Here is a 22,221-nt window from a genome sequence, read left to right on the forward strand (position 1 = left end):
CCTCAGTGTCCTCCATCATCTAAAAAAATGGGTCTACTGGTATCTCTTCTGAGCCCCATCGAAGAGTGGTCATCAGAACTGAACTGGTGCATTGAGAAGGCATGTCTACACTGGATTCCGTGTTGTGCTCTTGTGGAGTCCGCCCTGCTTACTTGTCTTGGAGGGACTGGTCAGGGGGCCAGTGTTGGTCCCAGTAGCCACTGTGGAAAGAGACCAGTCCACTTCAGTTGTCCGCCCAGACCAGCATGTGAGCCAGGCAGGGGTCCCTTGCAAATAAGACAGCTTTGGATCCTGGCAGTCTGATCAGAAACATTGACACACTGGTCTCGATTCAGTGGACAAGGGGTCAATTTAGCATCAGGCCCGTGTTTGGGTGAAGAGACCTCTCTCCGGGAGAAAGGTCCCCCCTCTTGCTGGAGCTGGTCCACCAGGGAGCACGGCTTAAGAGACAGTTCAGTCTAGCAGTAAAGACAGACGCGCCTCGAACCCCAGCCCTGCCACCCAGCTCCCCGTCTTGGACAATCTCGTTCTCTAACTCCATTTACCATGTCAGCGTGGAGGTTATGGCAACGATTTCACAGGGTTGTGTGAGCAAGAAATGAGATCGCATATTTTAAGCAAGTTGTCCAGTGTCCTGCATGTGACTTGAGAGTGCATTGCTGTGTTTTACTGCCACGCCAGAACTTCTGAAGAAGATGCTGGTGCAAAGTCTTCCCACGCTCTGCTCTGTTGTGTTTAATCCCCTGCTGCCCTGCCCTAAGGCACAGGGGTAAGCGTCCCTTCCCAGGGCTTGGTAACCACGGCCCAGCCCTCGGGCTGTTTTTGTAAATGAAGCTTCAGATGAATACAGGCGCACCCACCCAGTTTCGGATTGTCTGTGGCTGTTGTCCCGCTACGATGGCAGACTTGGGTCATTGTGACCGAGACTGTATGGCCCACAAAGTCCAAAATATTTACCGTCTGGCCCATTACGGGGAAAAAAAAAAAAAAAAAAAAAAAAAGCCAATCCCTGCTATCCGAAAGGAAGAAATTGAAGCTTCGAGAGGTCGAACCATGCTTCCAGAGTTCTACAGCTGAAAAACGGGAGAGCCAGGATTCCATCCCAAAGCTGCCTGAGTCCCAAACGTAAGTGTTTCCTTCCACAGCGGTGAGAACAATCGTGAGCCCTATACCTTTTCCCTCCGTAACGGATGTCTGTGCCTGCACTCAGACTGCCTCCTTTTCTGGAGCACATTTGTGGGCACTGCTAGGTCATGCATGTGAGTGCGTGTGTGTTGGGGGACAAATCTGTCCTCAGTTTAGGATGGAAATGGCCACTAGCCGCCATCAATCCCTACTGGGAGTGGTTGCTGTGCGGGCAGGGCGCATGGTGAAGTTTTGGCCTCGAGTAAGTGCCATGTCTTCTTTTTTCTAGACCTGGAGTCCAATCCGGGAGCTGTCGGGGATGCGATGCCCTTGGACATGGAGGACAGCCAGGGAGGAGCTGCACCATGAGCCTCTGCTTCTGTTCTCATAGCAGCAGCAGAGGAGGGAAATACACACACTTCTGGGGAGGTGGTCGTGTGGAGCGAGCCCCCCGAGGCATAGGGTTGCCAAGCTTGGCAAATAAAAATACAGAATGCCCAGTGAAATTTTAGATTTCACATGAACAACCCATCAATTTTTAGTATAAGTATATCCCATGCGAATTCTGGGATATACTTATACTAAAAAAATTATTTGTTGTTCATCTGAAATTCAACTTCAGATGGTTGAGGGTGGCTGTCCTGCATCTTATAATTCTACTGAGGTGGGAATAGGGGTGTGGGAGAAAGCAGAGCATAGAGAGCAGAGATTTGGGGGGCAGGAGAACTGGGAGTGGCTCTGGAATGATCTGGGGGCAGTTTCAATGCAAACCCAAGCAGGGGGCATCTTAAGGGAGCTAATTCCAGTCAGTAGGCAGGGGGTATGATCCAAACGTGAGTATTTGGGTTACACAGCAGCCCCCTCGTGCTCACCTTCTCCTGAAAGGGCCATCGCGTTGGCGTCTGTGGGCTCCACAGGAACCACTGAAAAAGAAAGCTTCCACATCAGTGACTGGTGGAACTTAGTGTCTAAACCAAGTGCCACGAGTCTTAGAGGACAGGTTGGGACTGCTGGACCAAGGGAGGAAGGGGGCCCTGAGAGGTGTTGCCAGACAAGGGCTGTTGGTTCTGTCCTAGGCTTCCGCTGCCTCTGCACATCTCCTGGGGCGTGGGGTGCCCAGCAGGGCCCCAGCTCAGGAGCGACTCCAGACAGTGCTGGGTTCTGGCCGGAGAGGTGACACTAGCAGACCCAGGCTGTGGTGACGAAAGGCCTGCAGACCCCGAGCGTTTGTGGCTGTGGGATAGGTCGTCCCTACTTGGGAAGACTTCTGTTCCAAAGGGAGGCAGATGGCACAGAAAATAGAGCGCCAGACTCCGAAGATAGTAGAGGTAGGACTCGCACACTCACTCCTACTCACACATGTGCACATATCTGCCCCAGCACACCCTTGCACACGTGCACACGGGGACACACTGGTATCAGCTCCTTTAACACATGCTGCAGCGCTGGGAAGGAGACCCCAGCCCAGGGAAGGAAGGAGGGGTGCTCTGCCAGCATGTACCTGGAACTTTCCTTTGGGACGGAGAGATCACGCAAACTTTGGTGAACAAGGAATGACAGGTAGAAGCTTAACTTTCGCATTTTCCATAAGATGCATGTCTTAAGTAGGAATGATCACCTGCTTATCTCAGTAGACAGATACTATGAGCCCACCCTGTCTCGAAAGGGGACATGTGACCCCTGGCCAGGGAAAGGCGGAGACAGCTCTAGTGCCGTGGGTCACTCCAGCGGCCCTGTGGAGGGGTGGTATGCCTTGGCTCCCTCTGCACTCTGGCCCCCGTGGTCCAAGTAAAAGCAGCTTCCCTAGGAGGCCTAACCTCTGGGCAGAAGCGTCGTCAGCTCTTCCGTGCTGGTTGTCTCTGCAAAGAAAAACATTGGGAAGCCTGTTTAGAGCAGCGGCTCCGGGGAGCGTCCGCAGGGGCCGGTCTGGCATCTGAAGATACACAACAGCTGCTCCCATAGCCCCTCCTGCCCCAGATCGTCAGCCCCACCGCTGATGCGGCGCCCGGTTCTTCCCACCTGCAGGCTGAGTCAGACAGAAGGAAACGTCCAGATGGTTCAGGGAAGAGTTGATCCTGGACTGAGCCAAGCATTCAATGGCAGCCTTGTTGCAGGTACACAGCAGGTGCTCACAAGCGTCCCTGGACTCTGCACAGGGCAAGGGCAGAGCAGATAGGAAAATCTCCTTTGGAATCCCGAGAGGTAATGCAGGCTCCCAGACCAACCTCGATCTGCCCGCCAAGGCCCCAGTCCTCCTGCAGGCGTCCTCCTCTTACCCACCTTGGCTCCGTGAGCTTCAGCTGCATAGGCCCACCCTGGGAGTGGTGGCCACTCCCTTTCTCACACTCACAACCGGCCCATCAGGCCATCCTATTGGCTCTACTTTCTTTCGACCTATTTAGAGTGTGACCACATATCCCCACCTCCACGCCACTACCCTGGGCTGAGCCCCCATCAGCTCCTGCCTGGGTTAGGTCTGTGGCCTCCCCCACTGCCGCCCTGTCCACTCTCATCAAGGAGCCAGAACAAGGCATTCAAAACTCAGGGCAGGGGGCGCCTGGGTGGCACAGCGGTTAAGCGTCTGCCTTTGGCTCAGGGCGTGATCCCGGCGTTACGGGATCGAACCTCACATCAGGCTCCTCCACTATGAGCCTGCTTCTTCCTCTCCCACTCCCCCTGCTTGTGTTCCCTCTCTTGCTGGCTGTCTCTATCTCTGTCAAATAAAATAAATAAAATCTTAAAAAAAAAAAAAAACTCAGGGCAAACCATGTCCTTTGGGGGGGGGGGATCAAAACCTTCCAACGACTTCCCAATCAACAGAAAAGCTGCGGCTCCTGTTTCTTCTCTGAGCTTGTCTCTTTCCTCCCTCATCACCCCCTTTCTGACTGACTGGCTTGTGTCCCAAGCATGCCGGGCACCTTGAGCCTGGGGGTGCAGCCACCTCGCGGACAGCCACAGGCTTGCTTCCCCCTCACGCCTCATCTCTGCTCCGCGGGCATCTGCTCAGGGAGGCTTCCCTGCCCAGCCCTCCTTATGCCTTTCCCCCGGCTTTGTTTCCCTCCACAGCTCTTGTCACTGTCTAACGGACTCTAGCCCTTCGGTATTTTCAGTGTCTGGCCACCAGGAGGGGATTACAGAAGGTCAGTATCGCCCCAATCGCTAGACGATTGTCTTGCACTTGGTGCAGGTGCTCAGTGTGCACCTGCTGAATGAATGAATGAATGAATGAATGAATGAATGAATGGTGTTTTCCCTGTTCATCGCATAGTGATTCGTGCCCATGCTTCTCCTCACCTCGTTCCCGATGTGCCATCCTGCAGTCAGTCCTCGCTACCTGGACTTTGGGGTCAGTTGAACCTGGGCTCAAATCCTGACTCTACCACTTAGCAGCTTATGTGACTTTGGGCAAGTTATTTAATTTCTCTGAGCTTTCCTGTCCTTATCTGAAAACTGGGAATAATGACCCCATCTCATAAGATGGTTGGGTTGATCGCATCTGCTGGGTATAAAGCCTATGGCCCATAAGAGGTGCTCATAAGGACAGCTCTAAAAGCGCACCCCCAAGGTGCCATGCACCTATTCCCTCCGTGCCTTTGCCTATTCTAATTCTTCCGCCAGGATTGCCCAGAGACACGAAATAAAATCCCTGGAATCACAGGGTGGGTAAGGCGGAGAGCTGAGATTTGCATCGACGCATGTCGGATTCTTGCAAACAGCAGCATCCGCGAACCTAACTCATCCGTCCCTGGCTCTCTTCCAACACTGTCTCCTTCACACAGGCCGGTCCCTGTGTTACCTGTTTTATATTCAGCATTGTTTTCATTTAACAAGCGTAACACTGTTTTACAGGAAGCATTGTTTAATGTAATTTTTATGACCAATCTCTGAAGCAGATTTTCTCCTCCCCATGCAGAGGTTCCCACTTGTTTAGTAACTGCTCCCATATACCCCATATCTATCACACAATGTATCGGTAGAAAACCGGCTGTCTCCCCAAGCTCCCAGGATCGCTACAGTATAAAACTGTAAATCAAATAACCTGCCCGTCAACTATTCTTTCATTTCAAAAAGCATTTATTGTGCATCTGCTCCCTGCAAGGACAGATGCCACAGATCGAGCCCTCGTGGGGCTCGGAGTATGGGTGATGATGTCCTCAGTCGCGGTGATGATGGGGGAGGCCCTGGGAGGCCTGGGATTCCCAAGCTGTCATTTCTCAGCCCAGCCCCAGGGACACCCGGAGATGCTCACCACACGTGATCCTCTTGCTGACACAGTTGACATCCGTGCTGAGCTTGGCAGGGTCTTGGAGACAGTCCATCTCAGAGGCCTCCTCGTAGCACCTGCGGTGCTGGAAGCAGCAGCTGGGGCAGGTAGGGGAGGTCAAGGTGAGAGCATGGGGGAGGGTTAAGAGAGGGGAGTCGACGATTGTTCTGTGTCTGAATGGACCTGTTTCAAACAGTGCTCTCACGCACACACACATGCACGCCCAGGTGCACACACACTATTGGAGTTACTTTACCTACACAGACAGTGCTATTATCATTATGAGCATTTCCACCCACGGGGACTGAGATGCATAGGGCTCCGTAACTTGCCAAGGTCAAAGTCGATCACAGAGCCAGGCTGACACTAAAATGGGAGTCAGAGGGCTCTTGCAGTGCACACAGGAGGTCAGTGGAGACCAGTGTAAAGAAGAAAAATTATACAGGCAGATGATGGCCTTGTTGGGCAAGTTACTAAATTTCTCAAACTACCTAACCAAGAATTTTGGGGGATTCAAGAAAACATCTATATAGATCCTGCCCTGAGGTAGGCACTCAATAAATGATAGCAATTATTCTTTGAATCAGGTTCAAGGTGGAAATGGCCAGTCCTCCAGGTGTTTGGAAATTGGCAACCCCATCAGCTGGACTGTGCACAATCATCAAACTTGGGTGTGGCGCATCGCGCTGCCAGTTTGGGGCCATCCGTGCTTTCATCACTCAGACAGTGTGAATTACTGCTTCATTTCTTTGACTGCCAGGTTGACAAGGATTCTAATAATTAGAGGAAGTGGTAAAGGAGACCCTGGAAGGAAACAAATTCCCGGAAACCGTCCTGGCACTCTGCGCACTCAGGATCACATTCTCTCTCTCTGAATGTCAGTGGGCTGGCTCTGGGAGGCAGTTTGCTCATGGTCCCAAAGATGGAAAATCGCCCTTTTGATCCAGAGGCAACTTACACCCTCTCTTGGAGATGTGGAAATGGGAGAGACCCATTGCTTGATTCCAAAGCCATTATTCCTGATCGATCAGGGATATATCATTTTTTGTTTAATTAATTAACTAATTAACTTGAAAAGCAATTGGAGGTTGACTGCCTAGTCAATGAGTTAATTTGCTGAGCTCCTACTATGTGCCCCATGCTGTGGTCCATGCTGGGGGTGCAAAGACATAACATGGCGCAGACGCCCTTTAGGGTGAGTGAGAGACAGACTCTGTGCAGGCACTGTCTCATGTGGCAGGTGCAGGACAGAGAAGCACAGGTGTGGGGGAGCATGGAGGTTGCCCTGGTGCTTTGGGGGCAAAGCGTTCAAAGAGGGGGTCCTAATGGAGAAATGCCAGAGCAGACAATGGGCTGTCCTATCTATTGCAAAGGACAATGGGCTGTCCTTCCCAGCTCTATGAGAGCACGCGCTCCATGACGCTGCCTAGGGCACAGGTATCGTGCCAGCGAGGTAGGGCCATGGATCCTGGAGTACAGCAACATGCGGGCTCAACTTCCTGCTTTCCTACTACGGCTGCTGCTGCTGTCACTATGGCTGCAATTACCGTTACGACTGCCACTCCTATCGCTATCATAGCTCTGGTACTGCTGCTGCTGCTACCAGCCCTGCTGCTGCTGTTGCTACCATTACCACTACCATTAGTATTAATACTGCTACAGCTACTATGACAGCTGTTACTGCTGCTATTGCTACTGTTACTTCCACGTCATTACTAATCTTGCTACCATTGTTGCTAATACTGCTGCTGGTGTTGCTATTACTACCATTACCACTACTGTTGGTATTAATACTACTATACCTACTATGACAACTGCTACTGCTGGTATTGTTACTACTACTACTGCTACAGCCCTACTGTGACTGCTATGACTGTTACTACCGCTGTCACCACTACGTACTATGTAGCCCTGCTATTCTTGTTACCATTGCTACCAATCACTAATACTCCCAGTAAGTAAACTCAATAAGCCAGGCAGAGTCCCAGTCACAGTACTGTGTGCTTGGTTATTTCACCCTAAATAATAATTCTTTGAAGAAGGTATTATTACTTCCTCCGTTTTACAGAGGAAGAAACTAGAACACAAAGAAAGGACATAACTCGCCCAGGGGCCATCCCTTCTTCAAGGAGCAGAGAGCTGGAATTACAGGGTCATAGGTAACACACCGTAACACACAGATTCTACCCAGTTTTCCAAACTGACCCTCCCACTGCCAGTGTCTCTTTGCCAGATCCTTGCTAACATGCGATGCTTCTCGGATTTTAAGTTTTATTGCCAATACGACAGGTAAAAGTGGGTATTTTGTGTTCATTTCCCCTCCCTGTGTTCAGGGAGGGCACCCATCCTTCTGGAAACCTCACACCTTCTCTGTATTCCCCGCTAGCTGTTTGCCTCTTCGAAGTATTCTGCTTATATTAAGCACAGTGTTCAAATGTTATTTAAGCATGTTTGTGGGAAATTAAACAGAAACCTTCGTAGTTGCTTTACCCCTGGTGGCCCGGACTGTCTGAATAAAGAATAATTCTCTTATGTGTGAGAGTCACCGGGGGGCTAGACTTCCAGCGTCTAGCTAAAGGTAGTTTGAGTATGTACGTCTGGGATGGGTCCCTGGAATCTGCATTTTAGCAAGCATCCAGGTGGTTCAGATACTGCTGGACCAAACTTGGAGAAACACTGCACAGAAATTTTGCATATCAGACACACCCAGGATCTTGACAACTCCCGAGGATGCGAGAAGGTCACAGAACACATTGCAATTTCAAGCTGAGGCAACCCGTCACCCCGCAGATGAGGAGAACCAAGACACATACCGAAAGGCCAGGTACCAGCCTGGCCTCCGACGCTTACCTGCGTGTGGGGCTCACCTGTCAGACTCGTCCAGGGGCGGCCCCTCCATCTCAAACCTGCAGGCACAGCCATAGTCCTCGAAGTCCCGGGGGCAGAGGCCTGCCACACACTTCATACCACTTACGAACTGGAGCAGCGCCGGGAAGTTGGTGAAGACAGCCTGCAGCCAGGTGAAGCGGGAGCCCAGACAGTCTGCGGGGAGAGAGCAGTGGGGAGGGCACAGCAGTGTGGGGACCGGAGACCAGGGTGGAGGAAGGACTTCCTCCGGACTTCCCACACCTCAGCAACCTAGTAAGACCCTACTGTGTACTCACGACTGTTCTGGACAATTGAAGGGAGGTGGGTTTAGAAGCCGGGGTCCCTGTTGGTTGTCCCCCTAGCAAACAGTCATGTAATCCTCCTCCCTTAGCAACAAAGCTGAAAGGGGCTCAGGGGAGGGGATTTAGGATTCGCCCTAAACAAGAATGCTCTTGCAAACACCATTGGCAAGAGAACGATTTCCAGTTTGTTGTTGCTGTTGTTGTTTTACTTTAAGCTGCATGCTCACCCTCCCACTTCTCGGACTTTCTGACCGGAAGACAACCACTAACGGGGCCGGATTCTAACGCACGGGGTCACACGTAGGGGAACTTGGGGGAGGTCCAGAGTGATCTGCGAGGACCAGTTTCACACAGACTGTTCTAGTTTTTCCTACCCCATTCAAACTTCCTTTCCTGTGTTTTGTTTCCACATAGCCTAATCAAAAAAATGAAGAAATAATTCTGTACTGAAGGAAAAAGCCACTGTAAGGGGTGTGTGTGTGTGTGTGTGTGTGTGTGTGTGTGTGTGTGTTATATAGATATGCATTTTCACTCAAAAGCTTACAGGGCACCCACACTTAGTCACCTACGTATTTTCAGTGTCGCCCTCTGGCCAGCATGGTCTCACCCAATAGCAGTTCGGCGCTCCTTGCTCATGTCCATCCTGTGATAGCCTTATTTTGGGTTTTAGAAAGCAATGATGGGAACCATCCTGGTGCCTGGCAATCGCTGGTCACATGATAGATACGTAATTGAGAAATGGAATCCTTGACACTCACTGGAATTCTTAGGCTTTATGTATGTATATTTTATCATGTATAGTTAGTAGTTCCGGAAAGAAAATCCAACAACTTTGGTGGAGGGAACTAAGCTCTGGACGCAGAGGGGAGCTGCCCCTTTGTGACCTGGGCACATCACACACAGTCCCTCCCCTGTGCAACAGGGGTACCTTTCTCGTGCCGCCAGGTTGTGGTTAGGACTAAAGAAATAAGGACTGTGAAGGCGCCCGGCAGCTCGGTGACTCACCCTGCAGTAAAAGACACCGCTACTCTCCTCAGACCCGGATCACACCGCTCAGAGCGGGCTGGGGCGGCGGGAGCAGGGGAGCCGGAGGCCCTGGTAATTTGCTTAGATTTCCCACACTCACCCCATGCTCTGACACCTGGTGGATAAAAGCACTTTGGTATTTAACTTACCAAAAATGTCGGCCACACTTTCCACATTTTTAAACACCCCAGGGAAGGAAGTGATATCTAAGTGGGAGGTAGAGAAAACAAATCAGAGAGCTGTGGGTTCTCCCCTTCCCCTGCCCTGCCTCTTCGCCCTGCCCCACCCCTGTGAAGGGTAAGCAAAACCCTTTCTCTTTCTCTAGGATAGATTTGACCTTGGACTCACTTTCTAGTAACAAGGGTTACCATGGAGACCTGAGAAGATGAGATGGGAACTGTGTTACCAGGCAACATTGCTCAATGGTACAAAAGACCCCGGATGATAAGGTGTATCTGGACTTGGCAGGGACCATGGGTGAACTATAAACGCCTGGTGGGAAGTCATTGTCTGGGGCTCCCTCAGTGTGATAACGCTTGCGACTGAAGCATATCTTCTCTGGGCATCCCAGAAATTATACCTCTGAAACTGTTACTGGAGATACTAGTTCTAATAGAGACAGAAGCTTCTAGGCCAGGGCAGGTCCTGTGAGCCCCATTCCCTTGTACCTGAGCTGCTACCTGGGGGCTCCAGGGAGATGTGTGGATCACCCCCAGGCCTACTCTCATTGAAAAGGAATGACTGGCGTGGCCTGATGGCACACAGGGCTTCCTGGCCTCGATCCTTCCAAATGCCAAGTGTGGCCCATGAGTCCTAACATCTATTAGAAGTTCTCTTTGGCCTGGGAGTTGCACTTCCCATGGGGGTTAAGGCATTTTGAGAGAGGTCGGATGGTCATTTGGGTCTGGGTGGAACCGATCACTTTGCTTGCATGGGCGCATGGGCAAAGAACTTGGTTGACTCAGCTTGCCTCTCTGCGAAGTGGGAAATGAACCCGAAATTCGTAGCCCCAATTAGCTGGGGCTAATGCTACCAGCTGGTTCACTACGCATCGTGGTCTTGAGCAGTACCCAGCTAGGAACCCAGCTGAGAAATCTTGACAATCTATCACCAGGAAGACTTCCCCTTGCCAAAGGAACAATTGTGGGTCCTCTTTTCTAAGCAGAGTGCTGGAGTACATTGTCTTTCTCTCTTTGGCCTTCTAGGAGGTTCGGAGCTCAATCTGAAGCTAAAATAGTGACCCTAAAACCTTCACGATGAGCCCATTCACTTCTGTCCCCTGTTCACCTTTCAGCTGACCTTCGTGCTTTGACGGAAGCTGTAATACTTCGTCTCCGAGGAGAGAGCACTGATGGGTCAGACACAGGGGAGACGGTGGGAGGCTTTTGCACCTTATCTGACTCACTTTGCCTACCAGAACCCCAGCAGTGAGTGGTATATTTAGAAGGGGTCATTCTCCCTGCCAATATCCTAGATAACTTTCTACCGAAGTCACCTAAGAAGAGTTCAAAGAATCCTTACTGATATTTTTTGAGAGTCCTGGAGGCAGCTCCTGCAGAAGGTGTGGGGTGTCCAGAGGGTGGCCCCCTATAATCGAGGAGGAGAGAAGGGTTAGCAGGAGCACTGACACTTGCTGGGAGGGGCAGCCAGGCCAGGCGATGCAGGTAAATTCAATTCTATGTATATTTTTCTAGGACCTGCTGGGTGCTGGGTCTCTGATGAAAATAAGGTGACCCCAGTGTTTCAAATGGGTTGGCCTTAAGAGTAGCCTTCTGGTGGAGGATAGGGAGGTTTGGGGACTCATCTTGAAGCTGTTGTTGCTTACGAAACATACCATTCTGATTTAGATTGCATGTTTGTTGGGAGTGCCTTGAGATGAAAGATTGGTGGAAATAAGGTAAGGCCCCCAGCCCCCAGGGAGCTTGTCATCAGGGACGGGTCTTTCCCACACTATGGGCATGCAAGATGATCAACGGCTGTTAGGGGTCCACATACGCTGAGACGCAGCCCCCTACCCTGCATTTATCCATGATGGAGATGTGGTGAGAGGATGCAAGTTTTGAATTGCCTGAGATATTCAGCGGGGGGGGGGGAGCCAGTGCGACTTGGCCTTTTCCCATGCTTGGTCACTAGGCGGGGCTGTGTCTCCAGGGGCCTCCAATGCTCCTTATGAAGCAAGGGGTCTGCAGGGAATCGGGAGGGGCTGGAGCGATGGTGTGATATTAGATGAACTTGAGCCTGCAAGATCTGACATCATGGGGGGCGCCTGGGTGGCTCAGTGGGTTAAGCATCTGCCTTCTGCTCAGGTCATAATCCCGGGGTCCTGGGATCAAGCCCCTTGTAGAGGTCCTTTCCGGGGGAGTCTGCTTCTCCCTCTCCCTCCGCCCCTCCCCCTGCTCATCATGCACTCTCTCTCTCTCTCATGCACTCTCTCAAATAAAATCTTACGGAAAAAAAAAAAAGATCTGACATCATGGATCAAAGAAGCAGGTCAAGAGTGGATTAAGTAGCGCTGACAGGTGTGTCGCGGACACTCCAATGTTACCCCAGCCATTCATCATTATGACTATTATTACCAACTTCTTCCCTCACGGCCCCCTTTCCCCTCCACACGGACAAGTGGTTTGCAGTCCCTGGACCTCACCTCCTCTTCTTCCTCCTCATCACCACGGACTTATCTCGGGGACACAGACGTCTTTAGCAGGTGTTCCTCTGCGGGAGAGCAGCCTCCCAATCTACACACACTGTGGGCTCTCCCTGGGTCCGGGCAGCCCCCAGGCCCTCTGCGGTCGGGCCCTCCAGGGAAGGGTTGGAGGGGGAGGCAGCCGCCCTCCTGTGCACCGTACCCCAGCCCTTCGACATGAAGAGGCGGGTCCAGCGCCGGCCTCCCTCCCAGCCGGATGTGCTGTGTGCCTGTGGGCAGGAGCGGCCTCTCTGGTCCTCCGGATTTCTCACTAGTAAACACGGAGGGATGTTCCCACTGAGGCGCATTCCCTCCCAGCCCGAGAGAGCCATGGGCTGCGCGGGGAAGTGCCCTGCAGGTGTTCAGAAGGTGGGGAGACCCAGGACAGCCTTCAGCTCCAGGTGAGCCCTATCACAGAGCCCGCATAATTGCTCTAGCACATTCCGTATTTGGAGTAATTGCCTCTGGGAAACGATTTAATTAGCATACCAGCCAACAGCTAAGAACATCCGCTGCCCCCTTAGGCAGCAACCTTGAAATACCGCCTGGTCCTCGATAATTACTTCCCTGGTATCTCCTGGGCGTCCTGGCAGGTGGAGGTGGTCTGCTCACTGGGACTCAGTTAACAAGGATGCGTGCCCCCTGCCCCCACCACTGCATACTCTCAGGGTGTCGACACCCACACATTTCATTAGCAACTAAAGAAGCTCCCTGGATTGGAAATTGCTGATCCCAGAGGACTGAGTTGGCGGCTCACAAAATCCAGAGGGTGGCATTTGCGGGGGTGGTCTGCGGGGATGGGAGAGTTCTGGTCCGCCAGAGTGCTGCTCTAGGGGAAGGGAGCTAGCATTCGTCCTGTACCAGGCTCGGTTCTGCAGGCATCCCCTCAAACCCAGTGCTGTGCCCGGTACTGTGGGGCACATTCTGCTGTTGCCATTTTATCGAGAGTGAAGCCGAGACCGATGGAGGAAGCTCTATCTTCTTCTGCCCCGGCCCCTGAGGCTTCCCTCCACCTGCCCCAGCCTAGCTCTGCCAAACCATCTCCCTCTTTGAACCTCATGCTTATCATTTTCCAGACACCAAACTACTTCTTGCCATCCTGGCTTGGCTTGTGCTGTGCCCTGAGCCTGGGGGACCTGCTCCCTTTCGCATTACTGACTGATGTTTTTGGATTCCATGCAAAGTTCGAGAAGCCCTACCGGAACCCCAATGTGGGCTGGGGTAGGGACACCTTCCCTGGCTCCCGTAATGCGGGGACATCCTTCTCTCACCGCACTTATGACCCCATGTTGCAATGATCGGTTGGTGTGACCGTTTCCCCCACTAAATGAGGAATGTATTGAAGGTCAGCACCCGGACACATTAACGCACACCTTCAGTAGATAGCTCCTCAACGACCGAACGAGCACCTGGGGGTCGAGCTACACCATCAAATGGCCAATCAGCCAACAAGTGATGGCTCGCAAGAATCATAGAGTCCCAGCCTTGTAACATTTAAGCGGAATTAGGAGATGTCATCTCGAGAGAGTGGGAAGATGAGGTCTGTTGGTGGTTATGAGTGGTATTTCATAGTATGAAGTGTTCTACCCAGAAGCTCAAGCAGGGGTGCGCAAAACCCACCTTTGCCAGGCCCTGTTCCCAGAGGTTCTGGGAGACGGACATGAGAGAACAATGGGGAGTGAGAACCAGTTTCGCTGTGTGATGTGGGCCCGTGCAGAGCTCTCCTTTCCGCAGAAGGGAGCATGCGGTGTAAGTGGAAGGTCAGAGGGGATCTCCCTCTCCAGCACAGACCTGACCAACATCTCACTGGCCAACACCTGCCCTTTGAAGCCATGAGCCAGCTCTCAGTGAAGAGAGGAGGGAGGGCAGCCCCTACCCTGGGTGTGTGCTGAGGAAGCAAACAGAGAGGCCGCTCCCACTCCTGCCACAGAGACAAAGAAACCCCCCTCCCCCCTGAGAGAGGCCTGGTAGAGCAGAGACCCCCTACTTTGTCAACACGCCCAAAAACTTGCCTTGAAGTCTGAGTCAGATAGCCCTGGGGGGCACAGCTGCGAGGTGTCTGGCAGAACTCCAGCTCTGCAAGTGGGGTGCTCTGAAGCCCCAGGCAGGGTTTGCATTGGCTCCCAGCCAGTGACTCAGCAGGTAATCCGCAGTGGACCACTTCCTGGGGTACAAGGGACTCTTCTGATGAACTGCTCCCTGGTGGCCTTGCCCTGTGTGCCTCAGACCCAACAGTGATCAAGGATGCCCCGCCGTCGCTGGCATGGCTTCTGATCTCTCCCCCTTCCTGGTTGCTGTCTCGTGGCCTCAGAAACAGCCCTTGGCCCCCGGAGTGCCTGGACCAAGATGTGGTACATTTGTTGAGTGGGCAGTGTTATCTCTGTAGGGATCACACACTCAGCCCTGCAAAGTTGGGGCTGCAGGTAGGGTACATTTAAATCCTCACAGACACGCGTATGTTTGCACCTAAACTTTCCACGGCTGTAATTTTTGGACTCTCACTGTTTGTGTCTAAGAGTAAAACCTCCTAGGACAGACACACAAATGCTTGTGACAGTTTATAATAACAGGAGACCATTGTCTCAAATTTATAGAGAAATAAAACATTTAAAGAGATGTGTAAATGGTGTCTGGGGCGTGTTGAAGGGGTAATTTTGATCAGAGGGAAATTTATTGTGTTGGAAAAGGAAAAGGTCAGTTAGAGAAGAGAGTAGGTTCGAAAAATTAGAAGAATGGGCTTTGGTGGGTGAGATCTCACTTTTTTTTAAAAGATTTTATTTATTTGTTTGTTTGTTTGCTTATTAGAGAGAAAGCAAGGGCACGAGTGGGGAGGAGAGGGAGAAACAGGCACCCTGAGAGCAGGGAGATGGACGCAGGGCTCGATCCCCGGACCCCAGGATCATGACCTGAGACGAAGGCAGATGCTTTACCAACTAAGTCACGCAGGCACCCGAGATCTCATTTAAGAAAAGGAAAGAAATTGAAAAGCTGTAGACTATTTCACAGTTTTATCATCAAAAACGAGGCAAGTCAAGACCACAGTTGGAATCTGATCGAGACAGTCGAGGTCTTGATAAAGGTGGAACCACCGCTCACCAGTGCCATTGGCGTTCTCCCTGGGAATCCACATTATGACAAAATGGTTTTGATAATGAAAAACATCATCCATGAAGGACCTCGATAATCCACAGAAAGCAAGCACTTTCTGGAAGTGGGTGTCCCCCTGTCCTGCAGGGAAGATCTGGGATGGTGTTTGGGAGCACCGGGACCTGAAAGAAGGACTTGGCGTCTTCTGTGAAGTGCTGTCATTTCTGCTCACGAGCTTCTGGGGAACAGGTAAACCTCGCAGATGCACTAACTCGGCTCATGGTCATGATGAATTGTCAACGATATTGGATTCACTGGGACTCACGCTCACTATTGTACTTAGAAGGGAACCGTAGAGAGGGAGGCTCAGCGTGTTGATTCTGAGTTGACCCAAACAGGAGCAGAGAAGGAGAAAATGTTTGGATAAATGAGTGATATCAGCTGGAGGAAGGAAAGAAGTGAGTTGGGGTGTTTGAGAGTTGCACCAATGTGCAAACAAGAAAGAAAAGAGGAAGGAGCCAGAAGTCTCAGATTCGGAGCCAAGACTCCATGCACACTCAAAACGACTACCCTGGCTGCCAAGAGCTTTCTCGGGGTGCCTTCAGGCTTTGTTGGGCGGGGACCCTACAATGTGGGGTGCAAGTGTTTGCCTCTCCGCCAGACACACCGACACAGGGGAAAGGGAGCCGCTGCATGTCAAGAAGGCTGACACGCTCACTCCAAGGAAACCAGCGAAACACAGGGCAGTAGTCTATGGGCAAAGGGAAGAGGGGAGGGATGGCTGCCAACTGGCCTCCCAGGGGTGCCTTTACTGCCTGTAGCTCTCCCCGGCTCTCCACCTTGTCGCCCATCCTACACTTCACGCCCTGGATAGGATGCTCAAAATATCAGCTGAACTAAACCTGTAGCTTATCATTACCAGTAGGCAAGGGGATAAAAGTAGTGATAAGCAAATCAGCTGACACTTGACAAACCTCCCCAGTGTTCATGTTCATTATAGACCAAGCCAGAAATTCGGTGTTAAATACCATTACTCACCGCCATGCGGGGCCGTCAGCACACTCAAAAGGAGAAGCACGATCATAGCGGGAAGGCAGAGGATGGGGGCTGAGGCATCAGCTGGAACAGCGTTCTGGGAGAGGAGTCGGTGGACTACGATGAGGATCCTTTCAGAGATCTGGGAAATGAGAACCACCAGGAGCTCTGTGTCCCACGGGGCAGTGCGGGAACAAGAAGGGCTGAAAGGCTTTCTGTCCCAGCTTTGCCTCTCACCAGCACTAACTAATGACTGTTAGGAGATCGTGTTCTCTCTCTGAGATTCAGTCCACCCATCTGGAAAAGGGAAACTTAACCAGGGGCCCCTTGAGGACACAGATCTGGTCTCACTTTGTTATTCATTTTCCCTCGGTCCTTTATTGTGTGTCAGGCACATTGCAAGGATCCGGGAGTGCAAAGTGAGGGAAAAACACTCCTTATCTGTGAGTTGTTCACAGACTAATGGGGAAGGGAGGCAGTTGAACGAGTGCTGTAGTCTGACTTTTGTAGATTGAACTGTAAAAAAAACCCATGCTTTGGGCTATAGCCGCCTTCTGAATACACCTTTAGCAGTCTGACTTGGAACCATCCTACCATCACTTGACCTAGGAATAAATTTGGCGACCACACGGTGGCGCTGCCTGCTAGCAAACCACGCTTTCCTGCAGGGGCGCCACCTTCCTTCCGTTCCTGTGGCTTCAGAGCAGTCTGAATACTTGGTTGCAGTCCCAGCGTTCAGAGAGAATGCTTCCGGGACTGGGGGGCGGGGCAAGCGAGCAGGGTCCAAGCACCTACCACCTTTCAGCGCTCCCTGCCCTGCGATCTGAACAGCTCAGCAAATACTTAACTTCGGTAGGCACTTAATGCACTCAAGCAGGTCAACCATGTATTTAATAGGGAAGGAAAAACATTCAAGACCAGAGGGATTTTAGAATAATTTGAGCTCCCTGGGAATATAACTCCATAAAGAATGTCCGATGGATGGTTGACTTGTGCGTATTCTGCTGTAAAGCAGGTTTTTGGAACCAAGTGTGAATGATAATACAGTGTGGTCATGCTACCCCAGTTGACTCACACGGCTGCATAGGGTTGTACATGTTGTGCACTGTGCAAAGCTGTGCACCGAGGGGCCCATACGGGCTGAAATGCAACGAGTGCTCAACTCCCAAGCTTGCCCTCTGCAGGGCTGCTTCAACCTGGAGGGAGGAGCACTTTCTGCTGTTTGTTCTCCCAGAGGCAAAGGCTGCCCCATGTTCTGGTGGCCCTGCCATTGTCCCCAGCATCAGGGGGGCCGCTCTAACTTTTGAGCAGGGATTGATATTGGGGAAGGTGACCCGAGGAGAAGACATTTGTAGGTTGTAGGATCACTACTCTGTGAACCTTCCTCAGGGCCTAGCACGACCTCTGGAGGCTGTAAAATAAACGTTCGTTGAATGAGTGCAGAGAGCAGAACATGAGTTCTCGGAGATTCTCTCTCGGCTCAATCATCTTCTCGTACTCTGGCTATTATCTGATGGGCAGGATCCTCTGCTTTACCCTCTGGTAGCCACATAAATTCCTAGAGCAGGCTAACGTTAAAGGTTAGAAAGGCTCTCTGCTCTGCAGAGGTTTGGATCCGAATGACTCTTGCTCAAGGCCACGAAACCAGACTGAAAATGTAGGGTGAGCTGTGGGACGTCTCCAGATGGAGAGCGGCTTCCCTGGAAACCCCATGGGCGAGCGGCTGAAGGCATTCCAGCGGGTCACACCCATGTCACCTCCTGGCACTCACTAAGTCCGGTTTGCTATTGTCGCCAGCACGCTGTGAGAGAATGCTAGAATACCGGGGCTCCAAGAAGGCCCTGGAAACTTCTTGTTCAAACTCATCTTACAGATGAGTTCATGGGGCCTTAGAGACTGGCGATTAACCGTGCAAATGTCCCACTTCCCAAATGTCCAGAGCTCATGATAACAGCACTGCTTCCGAGGCCGTTGTAAGGACTGAATGAGCTCCTCCCCCCAGGGCACTGACCACAGTGCCTGATGGAGAGAAGTGGCTCAGAAATAGTCGTAATTACAGCCACTGCATCTGGCACACAGTGAAGGCTCCAGAAAACACGGGACAGTGGTCCATGGCAAAGGGAAGAGGGGAGCCGTTACAATAAAGGCCCCCATTCCCCGTTTGAGATGAAGCCCGTGTCTGGTGAAATGAACGGGGTGGTCAGTTTCGTGCAGCAGATGCTGTTCTCTTGCTCCTGCGACAATCATACCAGGGAGACAGTCCCCCAGTTGTCCTGACGCACCAAGAAGACAGGCTGAGGGTGACGCTTGTCGGAATGGCAAAGATGTTGCTTGGATTTTCAAGCATGTATTTATTAGAAGGCAAATGCGCCAAAGTGACAGACAAACTTGTGACTCAGCTCTGATGTATTTTTTTTAAAGTCGGTTACAAGAGTGGGGGGAGGATGGGGGTCATTGTTGAATGGGGACAGAGCTTCAGTGGGAAGATGAGAAGGTTCTAGAGATGGATGGTGGTGGTTTGCATATACTTGACGCTCGGAACTGCACACTTAAAAATAGTTCAAATGGTACATTTTATAGTGTGTATTTTACCACCTTAAAAGCCAGGTAAGTCACACACTCCAGGACCTTACTCCTTTAAACACTGCCTTGAATTTATGGCGTCATTCTTTATGCTAGGTGCACCACTAAGCATGGGCCTTAGATGGGCTCGTCAGGACCCTTGCTGGCACATGTCTCACCTTCCGCATGGGGAACTGAGGCTCAGAGAGGTCCAGTAAGGCCACGGCAGCCCTGGACACAGTGCAGGCCGGACCGATGTAAGTCTTTGGGCCACATATGGTACCCACCGGAAACCGCCACGCTGATCATTGACCCCCCCACCAAGCAGCCTAGCAATGAGTCACTGCATAGCTCTCATGATTTTCGGGAATGTTTGCTTGGGAGGCCCCTCAGAGTGGCCAGCCACGGGCCAGGATGTGGTATGACGCCGCAGTTGATGGTCCCCAGCTGAGAGCCAAGAGAGGGTGATCCAGGTGCCAGCCAGAAGTGGCAGCACTGGCTCAGTCCCGCGCACCCGCAAGGGAGACCCGAATCGGAGCACCCACACTACAGTCTCCAGCTGGGAGGGCCCCGGGCCACTGCTGAAATCCAGCAGCCGTCTGTTGGCCAAGCCAGATGCCCTTGGGTGTGGGGCTGTGTCCACCTGAAGGAAGGACCATCTCTTCCTAATTTACCCAAGGAGGCCTCCAGGGCTGACAGTGACACCTGATTGTCCTTGAGGAAACGAGGACTCCCCACACCTTGCCTCGGTCTGCAGGCACTATTTGGGGTCCTGGCTGATCAAGCTGTCTCCTGATGAGCGAGTCCGAGGCAATGTGGGAAGCGTCTAAGAGCAAGGGCTTTCTAGCGGACCGGTCTGGGGTGAGGGCTCGGCCTTTTATGTACTGAGTGCCCTGAGCCAGGTACCAAAGCTGCCTGGAATGCATTTTCCTGGGCAGTAAATGCCCGGAGGGTGGCTCTTCATCACGGTGTCATGAGGATTAAAGGGGGCACCGAGCCCGGTGTGTACTAAGCGCTCAGGAAGGCCGGCCCATAACTGATGATTACTGTATTTTCACACTAGGTGCCCTGGGGAGAGACATCGGCTCACGCAGGTCTCCAGGACCACTGATGTGATGTGGTGGGTTTTTCCCCGGCACATGAGCCGGTGCTGTCTCTCTGGCATCGCATCTCCTCATATGTGTAAGGGCAGAGTGCCTTTGGTGTCTCGTTCCATCCTGGACTAGCTAACATCCAGCTCTCAGGCACCCCCTGAGAGCACCCCCTCCCTCCCTCACTTCTGCCATTCGTAGTTTCCTTCCTCCATCCCTCCATCCTTCCCTCCCTGTCTCTCTCCCTCCCTCCTTCCCTCCCTCCTGCCCTCTTTGGCTCCCTACCCGTCAGAAGAAAGGGGGTGCCTACCGTGAAGGTCCCACCTGGAAGCAGGTAGATGAACGATGCTCGGCTTTGAACAAGATAGTGGCTGAGCCCTTTATACCCCAAGGGACGACCCTTAGCCACGTGATCCCCTCTCCCTCCTTGCATGGAGAGGATGGCCTTTTGTGCAGGTTGGCAGGTGGGAGGCCTCTGAGGGGAGGAGGACATCATAACGCCGTGACTTGGAGCAGGTGGGGCTCCATATTAAGAGGCCCATCTTGCGCCTCAGAGGAGACCCAGGCTCTAATCAGAGAACAATGGCTCCCCTGTTTCCCGCCCCCCACCTCACCTCAAAGGCCTGGAGGCCCAGGGATTGTGTCTCAGGGTCATCAGGGGAACTTTGCGGGATGAAAGACCGATGAAAATCACACGGGCTCTCCCACAAGGAGAAGGGCTGGCTTTGTCTGGTCTAGTTCATTCTCCAGCAAGAAGATCTCTGCGGTGTTCTCCTATATGTTCCTGGCCTCGGGCCTGGGAATTCGACGCCTCTTTCCTTTAGGGGTTTCCTGTCCCAGCTGTGGGATGGGGTGAGGTGGGGCTTTATTGTCAGGCATGTGAGGATCAGGTGCCAGCCCTGGCCGCTTACTAGCAGTGGGACGCTGGCCTGTCGCCGCTGAGGCTTGGCTCCCGCGTGCATTTCGTGGGATGACCCCACTGGGACTGTGCAAACACGGCGAGCGGGTGTGGTGCGTGGTGGGGCTCGCGATCCCAGAGCCTCCAGAATTTCAGGCCTCCTTTCCAGATCTTAAGGAGAGCGAACATCTGCTGAGCGCTATGAGGTGCCACGCGTGTTTTTACGGGATTGTGTCCCTCTCGTCCCCGCAGCTGCACCACCACAGCTGCTCTGCCTATCCGACACTTGCGACAGTCAGGACAGCCGGTGCCGAGGTGTGGGCGTCGGTCCCCGCGGTGGCGGGATCGTTCCCAGCTGACAGGTTCGCCCAGCTGTGAGTGCTCCGCGTGCTTCACCCGCCACCCACCTGCGGGAGCACACGGGCTCATCGACGATTAATCTGGGGGAGCCGAGCCTTTACAGAATGCACCAGCAGGCTTCTGCAAATAATTCGTTGCCCTTGTGCGTTGAAGCTTTTGTTTGTAGATCATTAGTTATTATTGTTCAGTGTCTCGTGAGCACGGATCGGAGCTACGCTGCCCCAGTCCTCACCCACCGGCACAGAAGACCCCTCACCTCCAAACGCTTAGGTCCTCAGGCTGTATGGCTCCGTGCCAGAATTCCTGCTTTCCCCTGCCCCCACCCCCTCCCCGCTTCTCTCGCTCCTGCAAGTTTAGCTTGTATTTTGGGCATCCGTGAAACAGACAGAAATGCACCTGTGCCTTTGCGTCTGGGGAGAATCCTGTTTGGTGACATGACACGTGTAAAGGCACAGTCTCTGCCATCAGCTGGCAGGCAGTAACTGTCCCATCTTTTTTCACATCAGTGAACCACCCTATGATGGCCACACATCACCAAGGACTCTAGTGCGGCAGCACCCCCTGAGGTGTGCTCATTGCCCTAAGCACCCCCCAAATTGCAATTTATTCAGCTTACGAGGGGTCAAACCTCCCCTTGACCTCCAGCAGACCGTGAACTCCAGGCTCTGGCCAGTTTGCTCTTGGGTCCCGTTTTCCTCCTGCCACTGCTGCTATTGTGACAGATGGTGTGACCCTAGAAAATTGGTCCTGTGTATTCCTCTGAGCCTTTGTCTTTGCTACAAGGGCAGATCGCTGCATGGGCCTCCGAGGTCCTCCACACATGGCCTTTTAAAAATTAGCCATGTTCAGCCGTTATCCCCAAGGCTTTCCCCACAAGGGAATAGCAAGGGTGTTGGGACCGAGTCATTTGTCCCACCTTC

At 52.4% G+C, this 22,221-nt stretch overlaps 1 protein-coding gene across 1 annotated transcript in view; it reads right to left on the minus strand.

The window, feature by feature from the left end:
- OC90 (otoconin 90) overlaps positions 1–21,370 on the minus strand; it is a 37,432-nt gene extending 16,062 nt beyond the window's left edge. The window contains exons 1-11 of the mRNA XM_040625602.1: positions 20,973–21,370; positions 19,467–19,617; positions 19,132–19,215; positions 16,394–16,532; positions 11,107–11,172; positions 9,735–9,791; positions 8,257–8,431; positions 5,375–5,487; positions 3,145–3,273; positions 2,943–2,984; positions 1,998–2,048 (exon numbers count right to left, since the gene is read on the minus strand). Coding sequence (XP_040481536.1) covers positions 1,998–2,048; positions 2,943–2,984; positions 3,145–3,273; positions 5,375–5,487; positions 8,257–8,431; positions 9,735–9,791; positions 11,107–11,172; positions 16,394–16,532; positions 19,132–19,215; positions 19,467–19,617; positions 20,973–21,370 — 1,405 coding nt within the window. The remainder of the gene's footprint in view (positions 1–1,997; positions 2,049–2,942; positions 2,985–3,144; positions 3,274–5,374; positions 5,488–8,256; positions 8,432–9,734; positions 9,792–11,106; positions 11,173–16,393; positions 16,533–19,131; positions 19,216–19,466; positions 19,618–20,972) is intronic.
- Between the last annotated feature and the right edge of the window lie 851 nt (positions 21,371–22,221).

Source organism: Ursus maritimus, unplaced genomic scaffold, assembly GCF_017311325.1.
Source record: "Ursus maritimus isolate PB19 unplaced genomic scaffold, ASM1731132v1 scaffold_9, whole genome shotgun sequence".
Lineage (NCBI taxonomy): Eukaryota > Metazoa > Chordata > Mammalia > Carnivora > Ursidae > Ursus > Ursus maritimus.